General features: G+C 42.9%; 1 protein-coding gene across 1 annotated transcript in view; it reads right to left on the bottom strand.

The window, feature by feature from the left end:
• prkcg (protein kinase C, gamma) overlaps positions 1 to 19,385 on the bottom strand; it is a gene marked incomplete at both ends in the record, with an annotated part of 117,388 nt that overhangs the window by 68,065 nt on the left and 29,938 nt on the right. The window contains 2 exon segments of the mRNA XM_080743649.1: positions 7,033 to 7,118; positions 7,321 to 7,352. Of these exon segments, the coding sequence (XP_080599775.1) occupies positions 7,033 to 7,118; positions 7,321 to 7,352 (118 nt within the window).

The raw sequence follows: 19,385 nt of genomic DNA, 5'->3' as shown, positions 1-19,385 counted from the left end.
AACTGATTTTCCCCCTTGGGATAATAAAGGTATATCTATCTTCTATTTCTGCCGCCGTGCAGAGCCGTTTTAAAACGTCACGCGATGCGCGTGCACATTGGCGCGCGTGCTCGCGCATTGGCGCGCGTGCACGAATGTGCGTGCACGCGCGTGCGTCGGTGCGTGCCCACACTTCCAAATTTAGCACTACAACACTGCGCATAAGCAATATAAGCGGCCGCTTAGGGCCACAACCACTAGGCGGGCCACATCACAGGGAGTTACATCATGTCATGTTATTATTATATGCAATAAAACAAAGATCTTTCACAAGACACAACAGAATAATTGCGACCGTCAGGTCGCACAGTTACTATGAAAACCTCCACCGGCTGTCTATCAGTCAGTCCTTCCGTCTGTCCGTCACGTCACATCACATCACATCACATCACATCACATCACATCACGTCACACTTTTGGTCCTACTCTTATCTCCGGCACCGTTGCGCCTATCCATGCCAAACTTTGCACACACACACTCCTTGGCTGGCAAACCACAACCTCCACCCCTGATTTCTCACATGCCCCTCTTCTAGCGCCACCATGAGGTTGCTTTTTGCAGTGTGCATACATGCGACCTGACGATCGCTTATCTCTCGATTAGGGAGTCTTACTGGTTTTATAATATGCCACTGCTGCTGTGGCTCCCCCTTCCCTGTCCTCCTTCCCCATAATCCCCAACTTCACTCTAGGCATGGCTGGATTCATGAGCAAGTCAACATGCCTCCAAAAAGATAGATCTGCTGCTGCAGTGGTTATGCCTTTGTGTCTGTTAACTTGTGACCTGCCAGTCACACTGCTGCTCCAGTCACTGTCAGTAATAAATCAATGTGCTGAGGCCATCAGGGCTACCATAACATTGCGACACCAATTAAAACATTTCACACGAGCATCCGTCAATGGGGGGGGCCACCTAAAATTATCTTGCATAGGGCCACCTGTCTGTCCCCCCCACCCGTCAAATCGCACCTCATTTGAGCCCGTGACATCACATTTACGAATTCAATAGCAGTCTGATTGACCTTTATTCACACAATCCAGTGGTGTTGTTGTGCACCACGGGTGGATCGATGGCAGAATGCCTGTCGTCGTACAGCTCCATTCCTATAAGCTGTGTCATATTATATTGGAGAGAAACACATCCGATACATCATGACACCTCAGCAACAACAACTCAACAAGCTATTCTCTCTGTTAGCGGTCATTCAGTTGTACACTGTGTTCTAATGAATTGACGAGCTCAACTTGAACCTGATCGATTCCCTATGGCCTATACGTCCTGACTTCTAATCCTTGGCTCCGCCCTCGGGGGAGGGACCAGTGTAACGGTCTTCAAAGTGGGGTCCGGGGACCCCCATTGGGATCCTTGGGGGGATCCCAGGGGGTCCCCATGCTAAATTTGTTAAGGCGAGACACTACAGGTGAATAGGGTAAAAAAAATAACTAATAGCTACCACAATGACACTTTTCCAGTTGATTACTTACATCAAGACTAAGCTTTTTTTGAATTACAAGTTTTCTGAAATTATATGTTTAGATATGCAAATTAGGCATTATATGCGCTAATAATGCCCAATTCGCATACCTTTCAGGTACATAAATCTGAAGATTGGATATTGCCAGGTTCAAAACTATTGTTTCCTTTTCTTGACATTAGAAACAAAAAGAATTACAGAGGGGATTTTAGATATCTCTTTTTATCACTCCATAAATCATAAAATAGTGTCAACAGGCATAAAAAACAGATTTTCGCCATGTTTTTGGTGATATAATGTGATGTAAATCAGGCTATGAATGATATATCAACAAACGCCTCTGTAAATATCTCCAGGATATAGATAAGAATAAAACTGGAAGGTTTGGTGTATGTGCGTGCAACTGAAGTGGAGATTTATGTACCTAAGTATGAGGAAAAACACATTTTGAGAAAACGGCCTTTAAAGATCAGACACACCCCATCATATAGAAACCAATTGTAACTTCAAACTCCATTTTAATCATGTTAAATTAATCAAAAACACCTGTCCTCGGTTCTGGTGACTCATACTGCCCTCCTAATACGTGAGGGGGCCATGTTTCTTTGATTCATCTTTTATTTATTTTTTATTGTCTATTATATATCTTTATTTAAAAAAAGAATTATGGAAACAAATGCTGTTAACTCGGCACCTTCACGTGTGAAATGAACATCTATATGTGTATTTTGAATGTTTATTTTTGATTAGTTTGAAAGAAGGCATGTTTGGGAAGCAAAATAGTAAACAATCTCATGTTTTTAAATTTTGAATTTTTACATGTTTTCACCTGCCATTTCACTAATAAATAATGGCCAAATATGGAGATCTCTCTGGCATAAAAGGGACAAGGATCTGACTTTGTCCCTGGCCCATACAGTATGTATATGGAGATCCCTGATGTCATCAGTATTAATTAATCAGTATCTCTTAGGATGCCCATATATGGACATACTGTGTCAGTCTCATGTGGTCTATGTGTGGTCTCAGTTCCGGTTCTAGGACTCTATGCAAGATAATTTTAGGTGGCCCCCCACTGACAGATTATTATTTGTATTTTAGCAGGGGGGGGTATGGCGTCTTTGAATGAGAATTTTATTTGCTGTACGTACATCAACATACATCATGCTGTACGGTGGGTTTGGAGGTAATAGGGGGTTGCCAGTGATGGCGGTTCAAGGACCTCCATATGCTGCATGCTGCATGGCTATGCATAAGGCAGAAAGTGCCCGTGGGCAGACATAGGTAGTGATGTGGGTCGGCCCCCAGTGATGTCTGGCAGACTGATGGCTCACAGGAGAGTCTGGTTGTTCCTAAAGGTGCCTTTCCATTGGCATGGCACCACCCCACTCCACCCCACCCGACCCACACACTTGTGCCAGGTTTTCCACTACAAGGAACTGGGTAGAGTGGTGCGTAAAGGGGTACAACACGTGGTACTGTATAAAGTATCCACTCTAGAGTAGGTCCGAGCTCGGCTAAGCAGGGCCCAAAGCAGTGACGTATAACGCTGCTGCTGCTGATTTGTATTATGACTGAAAAGGTCAAACATCTCATCCATTCTACTTCTTCCCAGTGATGCAAACTACTTGAAATCTGGAAAATCTCATTTGAGATACTATCAACAGAGTGCTTTGTTTTGAACAAACAGGACCTTCCTTCCTTGAGTTTTCTTCAAGTGTCAAAGTTGTTTAACGCACACACAGACATTTTAAATTAGACGTATAAATGAGCGGCGACTATAGTAAAAGCTTCAGCTGTACTTTTAATGAAAGCACCAACAAGCAGTGGGAGAAAAAAACAAACAAGAATAAATATTTCAGGGACCACAATGGAAATAAGTCGCAAGACTTTGTACGCTTCTCAGATGAACATGATGTAACTCGTTTTTTCCTGTATGACGTCTAATAAAATCAAAACAAGGATACATATTGTGATCTTCTGAATATGATGACAGCTTAGTGAGTTGATAAGAACACATTGTTACGTGTGTATCACGCTACGATGTCATCATTATGGCATGGGCTGTTCCCTTCTCCCCTCTCCATATTAAAAAAAACGAAAAAAAAGAAACTCAAGAACAAAAACAAAGTGTCTGAATATAGGAAGTAATGCTTGTCTGTCCGATAGCAGCAGGGACATGGTCCCATCTTCTCCCCTTAGTGGTTGTGGCCCTAAGCGACAGCTTATATTGCTTATGCTAGGAACCGGTCGGTCTATGTGTGCTCACAACGCCTCGCAGCGCGAGGCGTTGTGAGCTTTGGTGTTGAGGGGAAAACAACCAGACTAAGTACAGAGTGAAAGGTCAAGTTTAAGTATTGACGGTTCAAGTGGTTAAATATCTGAAAACGCAAATTGACATGAATCCAAAATATACTGATGATTGTGCTGTCAAACAATAAAACTATATGGAATCTATGATAAGGTAGTGGGGGTCCCTGCTTCATCTCTCACTCAACTAAGGGGTCCTTGGCCTGAAAACATTGAAGACCCCTGATCTAAACTATAAGAGGGATGGATGTTTTCCATGTCTTCTTCTTCTTCTTCCTTCTCTCTCTGGAGAACCACCCCTCTCTCTCTGAAGAACCACCCCTCTCTCTCTCTCTCTCTCTCTCTCTCTCACACACACTCACACTCACACTCATTTGTATATCATTTTTATTCATCTTTATCACTAAGGATACTAGTATACTGTTGGAGTGGGGGGTGTAGTGGGGGTTGAAATGTTGGAGGAGCCTTATATGTATGTTTTGTTTTGTTATTCTGTGTTGTTTATTGTTGTTGTTGTTTGTTGTGCTTGAGGAAAACCTCGAAAACGAGTTGCTGCAACTCAATGGTTGATCCTCTAACGAAAATTTCAAATAAATAAATAATAACACTCTCTCACACACACACACACACACACACACACACACACACACACACACACACACACACACACACACACACACACACACACACACACACACACAAAGACGTTGTACATAGACGTTCTCCTTGACCTCATTTCAGCTGTGGTTTATTTAGAAGGCAGACAGAAGGGGAGAAAAGACATCTCCCCCAAATCACGATTATTTTCCCCATTTAATCTCTCTCTCTCTCTCTCTCTCTCTCAAGCTCTCTCTCTCTCTCTCTCTCTCTCTCTCTCTCTCTCTCTCTCAAGCTCTCTCTCTCTCTCTCTCTCTCTCTCTCTCTCTCTCTCTCTCTCTCTCTCAAGCTCTCTCTCTCCCCATCCTCCTCTTGCACCTCCCCTCTCTCTCCATCTCACCCCAACTCTCCACAACCCATCGCCGAGAATTTGTAGGACAAAAGGACAAAGATAGAGAGGGGGGAGGACGGGGACGGACGGACAGACAGACAGACAGACGGATGGACGGGTGGACTGATGGATGGAAAGTGAGATAGAGGGATGACTCATATAATTGTGTGAGTGAAAAATGGGGGGATGGTTAATAGGATTAACAGAAAATATGAAAAAAAGAAGTAGAAAGGAATGCGGTCAGGAGACGGTCCTGCGCAGCAACCAGTGTATTGTCATTCTTCAGCCATTCGTCCCCAGCATCCTTCCATTAAATACATGACCCACATCTCTGTGTGGGAGCCAGGCTTATTATAGTTAAAGGCATAGTATCCAGTGGTGTAAAGTAACTAAATACATTTACTTTACTTAAAGGTAGGGTAAGTGCATGATTTCATTTAATATCAAATAATAACAAAATGGGTCTATGTTCTGATAGTACTATGTGTTTTGTTCATATTTGGACTTCAGCCTTTATCCCCTGTGAGGAGAAAAAAGCAGTTTCAAAAACTGTTGGGTGACAAGTTTTCCTCCAATCAGGATAGAGTAGGGCCTTCCTCCAATCATGGTCGAGTGGGGGCGGGCCTCCATATCACCATGAATGGAGCTCTCTCCCTTTGCTCTCTGCGCTGCAGGAGTTAAAGGGGAAGACCACCCATTTTCAATATTGAACTATGTCATTAATATACCTTAGAGGAGTTGTGTGGAAATAAAACAAAAAAGTTCCCCCCCTTCTGTGTTGTCTAGAAATGGAGGATTGATTTTGGGGTTTGTATTGTAAAGTACAACTTGATGACATCACACCATTGTACTTTACAATACAAACCCCAAAATCAATCCTCCAGTTCTAGACAACACAGAAGGGGGGGAACTTTTTTTTTTATTTCCACACAACTCCTCTAAGGTATATTAATGACATAGTTCAATATTGAAAATGGGTGGTCTTCCCCTTTAACAACGTGGTTGGACTTCACGGACCCTGCAGGCTATGGGATCTGTAGTCACAGTCCCATAGCCCGGGCGGATAGATAGTGATTGACCCGTGCACTGAAAAGGTTTAGAGCAGGAGGCATTTACTGAATTTCCCCTGGGATCAGTAGAGGTCTGTCTATCAAGCCCTCTCTGTGTGTATGTGCATGCGTGTGTGTGCATGCGTGTGCGTGCGTGTGAAAGGTTGGCCTTGCACGTGAGGAGCAGTCATGAGAATCCTCATGTATGTTGCTGACGTGCAGTAGTGGACATTGAACTGCACCTACAGTATGTACTTGAGTCAAAGTATCGGTACTTCTGGTCAAATATTACACCACTACGAGTGATGATTGCTTTGTCAAATTTGTACTGGTGTACTTGCTTTTAATAAAAATAAAAATAATACTTGACTATTCAAAAGTACATGCTACAAATTGCAAAGTATATTTTCTTTTTAATAAAAAAAATCAAGTTAAGTTTAATACAGATACTCGCATCAAATGTACTCATAAGTACCAGTAATGTAAAGTACATTTAGTTGAGTACAGTATTACATTTACTTGAGTACTGTATTAAGTACGACTTTGAGGTACTTTTACTTTACAGGAGTATTTCCAAACTAATCATATTGTACTTTTACTCCAGTATATGAAACCCTATACAGTAGCTTGTAGATCTGCTTTTTTCAAAAAGGATTTTTAGCCATTTTAGACATTAAGATAACTTGTGAAACGGGACATTCTGCACAATGAGTACTTTCTACTTTCTGTACTTTAAGTACATTTCAATATCAACACTGTACTTTTTCTCCAAGTAAATGTTGAATTCTGGACTTTCACTTATAGCACAGTATATGTCTACATTGCAGCATCAAAACATTTACTTAAGTAAATGGTAAATGGTGCATTTATAACGCCTTTATCCAAGGCATAAAAAGAGATTGTAAATTACATTCACACACACATTCATACGAGGATGGCGGAGGAAACCATGCAAGTCACCAACCTGCTCACCGGGAGCAACCAGGGGTACAGAGTCTTGCTCAAGGACTCTTCGACACTAACTCTGGGGGAGCCTGGGATCGAACTGGGAACCCTTCGGGAACCCACCGTGTTCTAATGACGGTTTCTCTACCCCTGAGCCACTGTAAAACATTCGAGTACTATACCACTGGCTACTGTAACAGTATAGGCAGAGAGAGTATATACTCACGTCCGGTCGGGGGGCGGCGGTGGTGCTGCCCGGACACGTGAAGGTCACAAACTCGTGACATCGCTTGTGGACCACGAAACTGCAAACTGTGACGAGAAGGAGAGAAAAAAGAAGAAGAGATCCAGGAGGGAGGGAGTCAAAAGAAAATGGATCGGTCACACATCAGTCTACACAACAATTCCGATATCGACTGTGTCATGGTGTGTGTGCATGTGTGTGTGTGCATGTGTGTGTGTGCGTGCGTGCGTGCGTGTGTGTGTGCATGCGTGTTCCGTCTCTCCACCGTACCTTGACATTGGAAGCCCTGTTTGCCGATACCCCTGGTGGTGTGAGGAGAGGGGGATAGGGGATAGAGGGGGATAGGAGGGTGGGAACAGAAAAGACAAAGTCAAGTCACACTTTTATTTCTTCACTCATCAACAGACACAGTTTCACATTCACCTCAATAGTGGGTATGTGCATGCATGCATGAAGTGAGTTGCATATCGAGTGGCAAAGTGAGTGGCAAAGTAGTTTAACATTGTTTAATGCAATCAGATAGGACTTTTCTGTTTGGATGTATGGACTGTCAAGGACAGAAAGTAGTTTTTTACCAGTAGGCGTTCCCGCACAAGTTCGGAAATGGCAGGAAAAAGACAACCTACACACTGGCTCTGCATGAAATATCCAGAGCCAAAATAGTAAGTTTTGGTATATAAATGTAATGCATACCAACATTCAATAACAGTGCACAAGTTCAGAGCAACATTATCAATATAGCACGCATTTACATAAATTAAAAAGTACATGACGTGCAATGGAGACAAGTCTGCTTCTGTCTCTCTCTCTCTGTGTGTGTGTGTGTGTGTGTGTGTGTGTGTGTGTGTGTGTGTGTGTGTGTGTGTGTGTGTGTGTGTGTGTGTGTGTGTGTGTGTGTGTGTGTGTGTGTGTGTGTCTGTGTCTTCCATGTTTCATCTCTGTACAGAAAATCCAGAAATATTTGCACATCTCTCTGCTAATACACCAGCTGTTGTTGTTGTCAATGAAGGAGACACGTCAGTTTCCATTCTTGAAGTGGCCTGTACCTTTGATTCTAGCCTAGAGGAAGCCTTTATGACAAAAGGGTTAGGATACCAGCCACACAAACCATCACAGAGCTAGGCTAGGTGCAATCTATTTGTGTTCATCTTTGGCACCAGCCTGGAACATGTACATAGGTTGGTTGTAAGAGGCTTCCAACAACTTGGGATGCCAGAAAAAGAAGCTAAACGGCTTGCAAAGTTCTGTGCAATCTCTTCTACTATCGGTAGTCGCCAAATATGGCGAAGGCGTTGTTACTTGTACCCTTGAATGGTGTGTAGGTATTGGATATTTGTCCAGGATTTGCTGACTGTACATTATTTACAGCACATTGTAATATTTGTGTCCTTGTACTGTATTTCTTATGTGGACATAAATAAATGATTGAAATGTGTGTGTGTGTGTGTGTGTGTGTGTGTGTGTGTGTGTGTGTGTGTGTGTGTGTGTGTGTGTGTGTGTGTGTGTGTGTGTGTGTGTGTGTGTCACACGCATTTTTTTTTTATATCCCATAAGAACCAAAGGGTACACTTGTATTATAGAGACATTAGAGACTCCAGCAGTAACTCTACGCTGAAAAACTCTGACTGTCAATTGAATTCACATAATTAATTTGACGTTGTGGCGGTTTTGTTGCGAAGTAAAGGAACGATGCCTTTACACAGAATCTATTAGGACACAAAGCCTCTATCGCGGGGGTTCCCAAACTTAATTTCAGTCTCCCGTAACTCTGAACAAATGGAACCAATGTGTACGGTAAAGTATGTTAATAAAATATAACACGACTGTGGTTGAGAGCTCACCGATTTAATGCGAGCGTATTAATATCGATAATACATTTAACCCCATTGATTCTGGATTGGGACCCAAATGCATTTGGGTCCCCTTCCAGAATCAATTGGGGTACATTTACTATAACATTTTTGCCTTAGGAATGCGACAAAAAAGTAAAAACATTTTTGAACTCAAGTCTCCACGGTGTGAGTAATCAATAGGAAAAAAGTCATTCTGGGGGCGAACAACTTCTTTAAGTAAAGAATGTGAGTAGGCTACTCTTTCCACCACTGACTGTTGTAGTCAGGGACCCACTGGCTCTAAAGCTCAAGGAATAGGGTTGAACCTGTGATGTCTTGCTGTACCTTTTATTTCTGTTTTATCTATTAGTTTGGTCATTAAGGTCCACAGAATGAAAGGCCTGCTCTGCCGGAAACATTGCGAAAAAAAAAAAAAAAAGAAAAGAAAAAAGAGTTATGGCCATTTTATATTCACTGTCCCATTGACTCCACTATTCAGGAAAAGAAAACTATTTAAAAAAAAAAAAAAAAATAGGGGTTCTTCATGATTCTGAATCCATTGCAATCATTTGTTTTGCATGAAAAAACATTCCTTGGGCAAAAATGTTGTCCCCACAAAACTGTGAAAAGTGATGAGTCATCAAAACAAAAGTGAATTTTAACCCAATAATTGTTTTCATGATGTTTCGGGCAGAGCAGGCCTCTCATTCTGTGGACCTTAATGACCAAACTAATAGATAAAACAGAAATAAAAAGTACGGCATGACATCACAGGTCATCTCACATTCTGGGTGACTGGGTCCCCGGCTATTGTGTTTACCTGTGCTGCATCCCGCTGAGCTGAGAGAGAAACAACACACCTGGGTCATCAGAACCACTGTTATCTCTGGTCTCAACTGACCTGCAGGGCTGTATTAACCATTGGTCTCTCTCTCTCTCTCTCATCTCTCTCCTCCTCTCTCTCTCTCTCTCTCTCTCTCTCTCTCTCTCTCTCTCTCTCTCTCTCTCTCTCTCTCACGCACGCACGCACGCATCGCACGCACGCACCAGTCAAACACCCACGCACACTCGCCGTCCTGTGTCCTCCACAGCACTACGTGCTGGCGTCGGCTACTTTTCCAGTTGTGTCTCCTCAGAGCTTTAATTGAATAATTAAAGCCATTTGATTGGCTAAGAGTCCATTCAGCGTCCGTTCCGTCCCCCCCCATGCAACCCCCCACCCCCCGCTAAGAATCTGCCTCTGATCAGCAGGTTAAGGGGAATTGAGAGGCCCAGATGAAGTTCATCTGAAGAACACATGGAGAGAGAGAGAGAGAGAGAGAGAGAGAGAGAGAGAGAGAGAGAGAGAGAGAGAGAGAGAGAGAGAGAGGAGAGAGAGGGAGTGCACTCAAACAATCAGCATGGACAGGCATCATTAACCGCAACAACTTGACGGTGCAACTTGACACCAGACCAATGGCGTCAGTTCAGCAAAAGCTAAGGTATGGCAACATGACTGACTGGTGTCTTAGTGCAGGGGCGCGACACCATCCATGTTGCCATACCTTTAGCAGCAGGTATGATGAATTTATTTTAATAGGTATTTTGGTGTGAGGGCACCCTAAGGCTGCACCCACACCAAAGTACCTACAGTATGAGAGTGGATTCCCCATTCCAACAATGCATTCCAATGAGAATGGAGCGTTTCATGCCAGCAAAGGATTTCTGCAAAACCGCTCTATTCTCATTTAAACACATTTAGGGAGTCAACTCTCATACCGGTAGGTACGTTGGTGTGGGTGCAGCCTAACAGAGTATTTCTACAGTGCAGTGTTGATACTTTACTCAGGGGCGTCACACCACATTCTGGGCCCTGGGTACAGGATCCACTCACATTTTGTGCTTTAACTATTGAGAAATAGCAGATATACAAGCTCACATGCAAGCTTGTAGACCTGCTTTAAAAAAATATATATATATTGAACATTTTCAAATCCTTTTTGGAAAAAAAAACTATGTTTCTACGTCAGTGGTGCTCAAACCTTTACATGTGAAGGACCCCCAAAATGATATGTATTTGGCCACAGACCTCAAATATTTAGTTCCAGGGACCCCCCAGAAGCAAAATTTCAGTTGCAAATGTCCGCTTAAAAAATACATATATTCAAAGATTTACACACATTTTCACGACTTAGCAGCACCCTGTGCCGAGCCGCTTGTAGATCTGCTATTTTTCAATAGCTAAACTATAAAATAATTAGGCCCCTCCACCTTGGGCCCTAGTAACTCAGTCCCACTTTCTCCCCTTGTGACGCCCCGGCTTGACTTGAGTAAAACATTGGAGTACTTTTTCCATCACTGCAGATTACATAGGCCTACTAGAAAACATGAAAATATGGAAAAAGGACAAAGAACTCCCATAGTGTACCTATACAATGCTTTGCCTCCTCACTAATGTTAATGATAAAATAGCACAATTATTTCTACTCAGACTGTGTTTCATATAGGAGCGCTGTGGCAGTTCAACAATCGTCTATGTATATCTATCAGTGAACTGTACAGCCATGAAACTCTGTACAGCCATGAAACTCTACCCTTTCCTATGCATCCCACATCTAATAAATACTTCAATCAACCAGTCAGTCCACAGCAGTCCACAACACATGGCATGTGAGCCATATGGGGCAGTTCTGCATACTAACCAGCAGAGGGCAGAGTTGAGCCTGCTATAAACAAGGTGTTACATTGAAAATTGGTACCCTGTCAATTTCTGAGACTCCAGGGGTCCTTGTATTGGCAGTTCTGACAAATCCATGCCTTACAATAGTGAGAGGATCCTCTGTGTGACCTCCATGGGGTACTTTGGTTTGTTGCAATTTGGACACATCCTTGCCATACACAAGTGAGAGGATTTCTGTGACTGCAGGGGGTCGTTGTTTTTGGACATTTTGACAAATAAACGCCTTACAGTGGTTCTCACACTGTGGGGTTGGGACCCACAGCGAGTCCACACATGATTTCTATACATTGTTTTCTCACTTAACAGTAAGCAAACCACATAGCCCACTGTAAGTGTATACAGGGCATCTGCACATTTCTAAAGAGACAATTTAAGGACCTTTAAGACTTTAATACCTCTAAAATGGTTTGAGAACCACATGCTTTACACCAGCGGTTCTCAACCTGTGGGTCGGGACCCCCAGGGGGGTCCCCAAATTATTTAGGTGCGTCCCCAGATGATGAACTTGATGTAAAACATTGTTTTCTCACTCAAAAGTAACAAACCAACATAAAGTTTAAGTGTATAGAAGGTATATGCACATTTCTAAGGTGACAATTTAAGGACTTTTTAATACTTCTAAAATGACAAATTAATCATTGGCCAAATTGTCAAATATTAGAGGCAGAAATTGTGAAAACAGCCAATCTACACGCTCACAACACGCGTTGTGAGCATGTAGATCTGCATGTAGCAAGTAGATCTGCATGTAGATCTGCTATTTTCACAATAAAACCGTCATACAAAATGTAACTCCCTCAACTCTTATGGCCCTATCAGAGTACAATCTGCGGTGATAAGCCATCACCGCGGTGTAGTTTTTCTGGCTATCACCTAGGCTTTGTTATACATTTTTAGGTGATAGCTACAATACTACCCCGTGTTGAGGGTGATAGCTCTTCACCTTGTACTATGATAGGGGCTTTAGTGCTCTTCAGGGTGAGGGGTCCCCAGTTAAAATATGAGTATTTTGAGGGTCCCAGCCTGAAAAGGTTGAGAAGAACGAGTCACCTGAAAACTAGTCTCTCACATAGCCAACATTTCACAACCTTGAAAGCTGCTCGTATTTATTTGACACACAGAATGTAATCAGAATATTTAGTAGAGACTCTTAGTAAGGGTTATTGAAACATTCGTTTGTTGTTTGTTTGTTTGCTTTGATAAAAAAAATTGAAATAAAACATTCGCACGCACGCACGCACTAGCGGCAGGAACCATAAAGTATTTATGACAATATTTATTAAGGTAAGAAAATCAAATGTAAAAGTTTTGGGGAAATGAATGGAATCTCCTATGGAGAACATATTGCTTTTGTTACCAGAACAGCGCAACTAGTGGCCAATCATAGGAACTTTTAGTTCTGTGTTTGCTTCATTTTAATAATAATTATAATAATAGTTACCTAGCTCCCGCGAGGGAAATTCAGTATTTGCAGCCCAACCCAGCTGCTTCGCAGCCCACAAGGAGCGCGTGAGCAATTAGGGGTTAAGAGTCTTGCTCAGGGACACACATCGACATTGCTATCCTGGCCGGGAATCGAACCAGGGACAACCAGGGGAACAGGTTCCCCAGGCAGGCTCCCTAGCTTTAAATCCGGACAACTGGCCCCCTGGTACCAATGTGTGACCCCACCTTCACATTCCCACGAATCCACTTGCGGTCCTGATAAGAAACCTATAAGCACGATTTACACATTGCCCTACAACGGTGCAGCACCCCCCAAGACAGCCATGCAATCGACAATCTCAACGAACACTCTGTACGACGTCGCATAAATTAAGCAAATCTGAGCAAATGGCAGAGAAAGAGGGGAAGTATGTGAGTCGCGCGATTCGATAAGTCACTGGTTTCCATGGTGGTCGGGTCAACGGGTTAATTGGATGTTGGCAAATGGATGGATGTTACACCATGCAGCAGCACGGGAACAAGCTGCTGAGAGAGAAGCACAGTGGCGTCAGTTCAGCAAAAGCTAGGGTATGGCAAAGATGGGAGTCCTCATGGAAAAGAGGCATTACATTTTGTATAACACGGTGCTATTGTGAAAATAGCCGATCTACATGCTCACAACGCCTCACGCTGCGAGGCGTTGTGAGCATGTAGATCGGCTATTTTCACAATGTCTGTTTTTTTGTTTTTTTGTTTAAAAAAAAATTACACAGGTTTCTACGGTTTCTTGGGCTGCATATGGCAGCCTGGAACGGTTGTTCAAGAGCAGTTAAACTTGGAATGTTAGTAAACGTGCCACAATTAAACAATAATGCATTGCACCTGTGCAGCTGACCTGCGGACCTGGGAATATACCATTCTGTCAAGATGGGGAGAATAGCCTACACGTCTGGAGAATATAATCATACAAACACCTTGTTAAAGTGCCCATTTTGTTAAATTTTTGCATTTGTAGTTATTTTACTGTAATTTAACAACATAATAACCAGCACGGATAGACAAAGAGACATTCATGGATTTATATTTAAAATTAACTTTTATTTCCCCCCTGCACCCAGGGTATGGCAGCTGCATACCTCTGCCATACCCAATTGACGGCCCCTGGAGAAGCAGCGTGTCAGGGGTTCTGCATTGATCCTCTACCCCCCCCTGGCCTTAACAGACACACCTGGGTACTCTGGGTGACAGGTGGGTAGTCAATAGAATATATTTATATACGACTGACAAAGTAGGTTAAACAAGTCGATGCAGCAGGGTTGTCATTGAACACTTTTGATTGATTTGCTGCCAGCGTGTTCCGTCTCAGAAGCAGCGGTGTGAAACTTCGACGACAACTCCACGCTGTTCAGCTTTTTGTCTTCTTCTTTTTACCGGTGAAAATAACACGACGTTATGCAACAACAACAACGTACAGAGGAGTGAGGAGGAGTCTCGGCTCTCTTGTTGGGATGGGACGATAAGCGATATTATCGTTAATCGTGATAAAACAACACGATAATCGTATCGTGGAGATTTAATTTATCAGGATACCGTCCTCCGTCATGCACTGGGATCAATTCACCTTTTATTTGCCGAGCTGCATATCCGGTACCATTTTAAACCCTCTATTGGTAAAACGTACTTATAATATAAGTACTTCATCCAGTCTTTTTTTCCCACTCTCTACCAAATCTCTTTGCCGATCTACAAGCTCACAACGCGTTGCTTTGCGAAGCGCTGTGAGCTTGTAGATCGGCGAGTTTTTGGCAAATGTTCCAATCCCAGGATAATGGATGTTGGAGATATTTTGATTATCGCGATAATATGGTAAATCGCGATTTCTTTGCTCACAATAATCGTGATATGAAATTTTCATATCGTCCCATCACCCTACTCTCTTGTTGCGTCTGTAATGCATCCGTGATGGACATGACTCTCCAGCACAAATACTTCACCTATCCATTGTAATCAAAATGTCCTCAAAATGTCCTCATCTATATTCCAAATAAACAATTCTGATGTGAATCTGGAAATAGCGGCTAACTCTAGGCTACTATTGGGAAGTAGCAGAGAAGTAGCAGAATCTTCTGCCCATTACGACCCCCCCTTCCAAAACAAATCAAGTCAACTCCTCAGGGAATGCCAGAGTGATGAGTGAACAGATAGATAACTGGAATCATGCTTTCAGACAAATCAATTAACATAAAACTGTATGTTGATAATTAAAAAAAGGTATAGTTATAATTTCCCGTCTGCCTAATGGCAGTGGTGCGTGTGCAAATGTTCAGGGCAATAAGAGTTCATGTTTTGTGGCATTTTGTGCAAAATTGGCCCCTCCCGCAAACTTAGGGGAGGTTAAGTAGGCTATTGTTTAAAGCATGTACAATACTTTGAATTTGAATAATAAGCCCCTTTTCCACTAGCAGGGCCGAAAAAGAACTAGAGCAGAACTTTCAGAACCAAGAACTATCAAGAAACCATGAAGTCCCGGGACCAAGTTCTGCTTACGTTTCCATTATAACCAGACCCAAACGGGAAGGTAAAAAATAAAACATAAAAAAAAGAGGCAGGTACTCTTTTCATGCGACAAACAAATAGAATGACAACAGACCAGCAGAAGAGACTCGCTTTAAAACTATTGAATTTAGTTATCATCATGGTCACGCAAATATTTGTTTTAATAATGCTCTATGCTTTGGTGAATGCAGCCCGCACTGTTCAAAGCCAGTGGAGACGGGCAGAATATGAACGGAATATGCTAAGCTTAAGAGCGAGAAGAATTGAAAACCATAAACGAACTTGATTAAACGGCAAGAAAGTGACGTTCCTCCTCCAGGCAGTCTCTTCTGTGTCCTCAGCTCCACCAATCAAGAGCAGCAGTGCTGCTGGCCCCGCCCATGTGGGTTCCCACAGAACTCAGGTTTAGTACTACCTCAAGAGCAGGACCGAAAGAAGGTTCCCAGAACCTCGTGTGAAACCCCGGCACTGCGCAGAACCAGAACAAAAAGGAAATAGGTTCAGGTTCAGGGTTCTGGTTCCACCTCGTAGCATAGGCGGCTCACAGGGAGGCATTGGGGGGCAATGCCCACCCAGATTATACTTTGTGCCTCCCCAGTCCACATTGGCCAGTAGTACCCTACCCCCCCATTATTTTAAGATGTTTTACAGGTGTTAATAATATATCGTCGTTGTCGGGTGGAAACCTCGTATCTCCAAGTTTCAAATGTGTATATTCTTTCGCAAAGTAAAGCTCTGCTTCATCATACAAGGCTGTCGCACAAAAGTAGTGAAAACAGCCGATCTGTGCTTGCAGATCGGCTGTTTTCACTATATTAGTTCAATTTTAAAATGATAAATACAAAAAATCGACATATAAGGTTTCCACCTGACAGTGACGATATGTTCTTTGTGATTATTAGGCTATAAATATACATTTTCAAATTAATTAATAGTTTAATGAAAATGCAATAATAAAAGGTAGCCTACACTGGCATGCACCTGTGTTGTTGTGCATGCAGCACAGGAAATTCAAATATTTTCAGTGAGAAAACAGCACAAATTGGCTTGCTATATATAGGGGTGTGTTGAAAAACATGTGTTGGAACATTGAAGGCCCCCCATCTGATTATTCCCTGGAGCCGCCACTGCCTTGTAGTGGAAAAGGGGCTTTACATAAGCTAAAGTCCTCCTGTACTTGAACTCAAGTACAAGTTTGACAGAGCCATTTTCATTGCAGTTGAGTAATACTTCTTGACCAGAAGACTCAACGTTGACTTAAGTACCAAGGCTTCTGGGGTTGAGTACTGTGTCCACCGACCACTGGAGCCGGGTGGAAATTCTACAGCAATATATTCCCCTCAGAGCTTCCCTAGAGCGCAATATGAAAATCACTCTGCCTGTCCGTCTCTCTCTGTAGCGCATGGCTCTTCCGAACATTACCATTTCATATGCATTATGGCGTTTCCTGCAAGCTCAGCTCAAAACAAATCCTCTGCTATTTGGCTTTCTGCTGACAGTGTCGGGGGGGGGGGGGGGGGGGGGGGGGGGATTGTGTTGGCACCTGTAGGATCTGAGAGATATAGAGTGCATGTGTCCCGGAGAGACACCTCCATTTACTGTATACGTTAGCGTAGCGAAGCCTGCAGCCACACAATGCATCTCTATAACACCTCCCTTCAAATGCTTTTCAAAGTGCCTATAATATCATACATGGGCAACTGGAGGCCTGGGGGCCACAGGCGGCCCCCACCTTCTCTAGAACGGGTACACATCATTGTGTATCATTATTTTATGCTTTAACTATTGAAAAATAGCAGATATACAAGCTCACAGCGCGGCACCGATAAAATCCGATAAAATCCTAACCGATACGGTTAGGATTTTATTTTTTTTGAAAGTGGAATATCCCTTTAAGTAGGAAGGTATCTTTGCCGCCACACCGCAGTGTCCGTACTCTGGGGAGAGGTGTTCCATCTCCCATCCACCATCACAGGCTCATTATCCTATGTGTTAGCTTCAATGGAGTCTAATCGACCGAACGTGTAACCTTTTACCTCAGTCTGTCTCGCTACGCTTTCAACTTGATTCTCCTTCGTGAATGAAACGGAGGGTCAGTGGCTAATGCATAATCAAACTAGACGCCCTTGAAATGATATGAAAAAAAAGAAAAGTTGAGAATCACTGTGCTTAAAGGCTTAAAAGTTAAATAATAATCCAATGCCCCCAAATCAGAGTCCTCTCTGTGTGAGAAGGCAGGGGTGTCGCACCAATTCTGGGCCCTGGGCTCAAGGATTCAACTGGGTTAGGTTTGTGCTTTAAGATATACAAGCTCACAGCGCTGCGAGCTTGTGAATCTGCTATTTTTGTCTTTGATTCTTTTTTTTTTTTTTTTTTACTATGTTTCTATGTCAGTGGTGCTCAAGCGTTTTCATGTGAAGGCCTCCCAAAATTAATATGTATTTGGCCATGGACCCCATCTCAAAATATTTAGTTCCAGGGACCACCCCCCCCCCCCCCCCCCCCCCCCCCCGTTCACTTAAAAAATACATACGTTCAAAGATTTGCACACATTTTCACGACTTTTCAAAAATGCTATTTTTTCAATAACTATAATATAAAATAATTTAGGCCCCCTCCACCTTGTGCCCTAGTAACTCAGTCCCACTTTTCCCCCCCCCCCCCTTGTGTGACGCCCCTGTGAGAAGGGGAGGGAGGGTCGAGGCTGCGGGGGCCTCAGCCCAAACTAAGTGCTGCGACCGTGGCCAGGACTCCAGCCAGTTGGATGAGGCTCCGGAAAGCTAGCCAGAGGCTGCTGGCACCAGCAGCGGCCTGCACCCTACATACTCTCCACATATGTCCACACACACACGCACGCACACATACGCACATACACATGCGTGCGTGCGCATGAGTGCTGGTGCGTTTGTATTACTTTTCTAGTGAGGACGTAAAAATTTCAGCGCAGCGATTTCATGATGCAATATTCACAATTCGTTGTGAGTTTTTGTTGTATCAAAGCCCAAAAATTGCAAATCTACAAGCTTTCAACAGTCTCCAGTGCATGACACAGACGTGCAACTGAGTATCACACGCGCAAGCACGCACATGAAACACGTAGGTAGGCACACACTGTCCTCCTCTGGCAATTATAGACAGAATGGGCTCACTGCATTGTGTCTGACTGTGACCGTTGGCATGGGCTTGAGCATACATATGGCCATAATATATGGGAATGCTGTGCGTGTGCGTGTGTGCGTGAGTCACTAAAGTGAATGAAATATTTCTACACTAGTCAGAACTCCATGTTGTAAAGTTGTGAAGCCCATAAGCTGTAACACTGTAATATTGTAAAACATTATTTTAGGTTTCATTCATGTTGCTTATTTTTTACGATGCTGGGCGATAACATTTTATACATTTCAGAATTGTGATGCGTTGTGAGCTTATAGATTGGCTATTATATTTATTTTTTAGTATGCAGTTAATACAATTGTCACATAATGTAGTGGAATAATGAGTACAACATTTCCCTCAGAGATATAACAAAGTAGAAATATAAAGTTAGTGAAAAACGGAAATGCTCAAGTAAAGTGCCTCAAAATCGTACAAAAGTACAGTACCTGATGACATGTACCGGTACATTGTTATACTTTACACCCTTACCTCACAGACACCCGTCGCCCCCCTCTTAGTGGTTCTAGAGACTGAAATGCTTGAACTGAGATAGCCATCTTGTCACATTAACATAAATCTCATTTAGCTGCAGGACTACATGACTATAAATCTCCTGAACATGGCAGTGTTTAGCTCTAGGAGCTCTG

This window comes from Nannobrachium achirus (genome assembly GCF_963921795.1).
Source record: "Nannobrachium achirus genome assembly, chromosome: 2".
NCBI classification, from domain to species: Eukaryota; Metazoa; Chordata; class Actinopteri; order Myctophiformes; family Myctophidae; genus Nannobrachium; species Nannobrachium achirus.
The sequence above is the reverse complement of the archived record's forward strand: the minus strand, read 5'-3'. Positions and strand labels throughout refer to the sequence as shown.